Source organism: Cynoglossus semilaevis, chromosome 13 (assembly GCF_000523025.1).
Source record: "Cynoglossus semilaevis isolate Cse_v1.0 chromosome 13, Cse_v1.0, whole genome shotgun sequence".
NCBI lineage: Eukaryota > Metazoa > Chordata > Actinopteri > Pleuronectiformes > Cynoglossidae > Cynoglossus > Cynoglossus semilaevis.
In genome coordinates this window covers 2420335-2423046 of record NC_024319.1, presented here as the reverse complement: position 1 = coordinate 2423046, position 2712 = coordinate 2420335, and the positions used below count along the sequence as shown (strand labels likewise).

General features: G+C 44.4%; 1 protein-coding gene across 1 annotated transcript in view; it reads right to left on the bottom strand.

The window, feature by feature from the left end:
- The window catches only part of LOC103387925 (mannosyl-oligosaccharide 1,2-alpha-mannosidase IA), an 88479-nt gene that overhangs the window by 19173 nt on the left and 66594 nt on the right, over positions 1-2712 (bottom strand). The window contains exon 6 of the mRNA XM_008322730.3: positions 1944-2024. Within this exon, the coding sequence (XP_008320952.1) occupies positions 1944-2024 (81 nt within the window). The remainder of the gene's footprint in view (positions 1-1943; positions 2025-2712) is intronic.

The following is a 2712-nucleotide window of genomic DNA, read 5'->3' as shown; positions in this document are numbered from 1 at the left end:
ACCCCCGTCTCTGTGGCTTCAGTTCTTCCCAAAGGTAATTTTCTGTTCAGGCAGACTGAACTGATTCACTTCCTCTTCTTCCTCCTCTTCTTCTTCTGCTCTCTTGTACAACTCTCAATTATGTATCAGGGTTCTCAGAGGATTTGGACCGAGGTTCTACTGCGTGTCAGTCAGAGATTACCACTGGACCAGTCTTCCCAGAACAAATGAGGAACATCCCTCATTCCCTCTAGGCCCTATGAATATGGAACGTTCATACAGAATACATCTCCGATCCCTGTAGTACATATGCTAGGCCTGTATGTGGCGCTGTCTCACCCAACTCCTTTAGAAAGTTTAGAAAACCAGTGAAGAACCCACAGATCATGTGTATGAAGCATCGAAAGAGAAACAGATGGCTAACTGTAGCACACCTAATTAGCCAAATTAGCTTCTCCAATCAGGGGTTTTCTTTTATACATCTGTAGAATTCTTACGTTTCCTTGTTCCAGTTGTTTTTTTGTTTTTTTTCTGTCATGGAGAAATTCATTCTTATTTCTTGTTTCTCAGACCAGCGACGGCGCGGCTATAAATCTCACTCGCCGAGACCCTTCACAAACATCACATGAGCGAGTCATGTGATGGATAACGGCACCAGAGTAAAGAGTTTCAATGGGTTTGTCAGGAAACGGGGACGACGTTCTCCATCTTCTGTGAATAATGCACGTCTGGGAGGAGAACACAGAGAAAAAAAACCCCAGAGGAATAGGTTTCAGCTCCAACCACACAACAGGAGGTCACGGGAATAAATAAAAATAAAAATAAAAAAGGGTCGTACAGACTTTGTGTTTCTTTTTCCTACATTGACTTTGGCTCGTCTGAACGTCCTTGTGTGACGTGAGATAACGCAGTAACTGATGCAGTAACTGACGCAGTAACTGATGCAGTAACTGATGCAGTAACTGACGCAGTAACTGACGCAGTATTTTACCATTTTAATGATGGAGTACGGCCTCGTACTGAGATCAGAAATCTGTTCATATTTCAGTTTTTTTATGCCGCTCTCTCCTAAACTCCCTGCATCTGCAAATCGATGACCGACCGACCTGAGCCTCCGACCGTCTCGTCAGCTGAGCAGCTCTAAAAAGGACAAGTGTCAAATCAGCCGTCTCCTCCAGGAGGCTGCTACAGGCAGACGCTCGTTACGGTGACATCACCACCGACTGACGAAGGTCTGTTCATGAAGCTCTGCTCTCTTTAACAAGAGAGTTTGTCCTGTGGTCTAACCTGGACCTCCATCCTTCCACGACCAGTCATCCTCACCCACCAACCTCACCCACCAACCTCACCCACCAACCTCACCCACAACCACTGACAACCACTTCACCATCATGAACCTGGACGATGGTTGATCTTTTTGCCACAATCTGATGTGCCTCCAGGGGGCACTATTTCAAGCCACCCAAATCTGTTATTCATTAATGTACCACCAGGGGCTGCGGAGCCAAACACAGTGACTTCCTGTGAGGTCGTGCCAATCAGTTAATGTACGAACTGAAGTGAAAGTGAAACTGAATTATGACAATGTGACCTCTGCAGTAGAATCACCATTTAACTCTTTTTATATATAGTGGGGGGGGGGGGGGGGGAGGGTTGCCATACTCAATGCACCTCAGTGGCATTTTGGGGGCTGATGGATTCAAACCTCTGACCTTCCGGACTCCAGTCCGATTCCCTAGGCACCACTGACCGCATATGAATATGAATCAAATTTGTCAACCCTTCATTTTGTAAAATATTTAAATACTACTACGTATGTATGTCAGTGTATTGTGATGAAAAGTATACTGTAATACTACATTATTTGTTGCGGGATAATTAACAAATATATTATGTTGGGAACCCCCCTCCCCCCGCCCCCCGGACACAGACCTCCCCGAGACAGAAAGATCTGTTCATCTCACCTCCTCTCCTGTCAGGTAGTACGCCGCCAACAGGCCGCCAACATAACGGATGTTCACCTCAAAGAGCGACGCCTCGCCGTTCTGTGGAGTCAGAGAGAGAGAGAGAGAGAGAGAACGGTCAGACGTCACCTCACAGAAACAACACAGTGGAGGACAGTTCCTCCTCCTCCTCCTGCTGCTGCTGCAGAAGGAGGTGAGAGAGCAGCAGCTGGTGGAGCTGCGGGGGCAACTGTCCTGGAGGTACTTCAGCCCACGGTGGAGGCAAATATTTTTGGATCCTGCTGTGAGGTTTCAGCGAAAGATTAGACGGAGCAGCTGATTGATGACAACCAGTGCAGTAGTTGAAGTAGTACTAGAGTACTAGTAGCAGTATACACGTGTATACAAGTAGAAATGAATATACACAGAGCTAATACATTTATATGAATACAAATATATATGATAAACATATACATTCATATGTAGAATACATAAAATAAAAGCAATCAAACATTTTTTTTATCATTTTGTTAAAAATAAAGTCCTTCATTTCCATATATTTGATTCTATAAACACCTTTATTTAACTCGGTTTGATAAAAAATAGGTCGACTTTTCTTATTCCACATATGAATTTTTTTGTTCCCACGATGACAAGAGAGAAAAAAGATCAAAACAGATGAAAGAAAAAAGTATTTTGTAAAAAGATTTCTCGGAGAGAAACAGGATTTTTCTAACTCTTCAAACTCTCTGGGAGTTTGAGAACGGGGCGGGGGGGGGGGGGGGGAAAG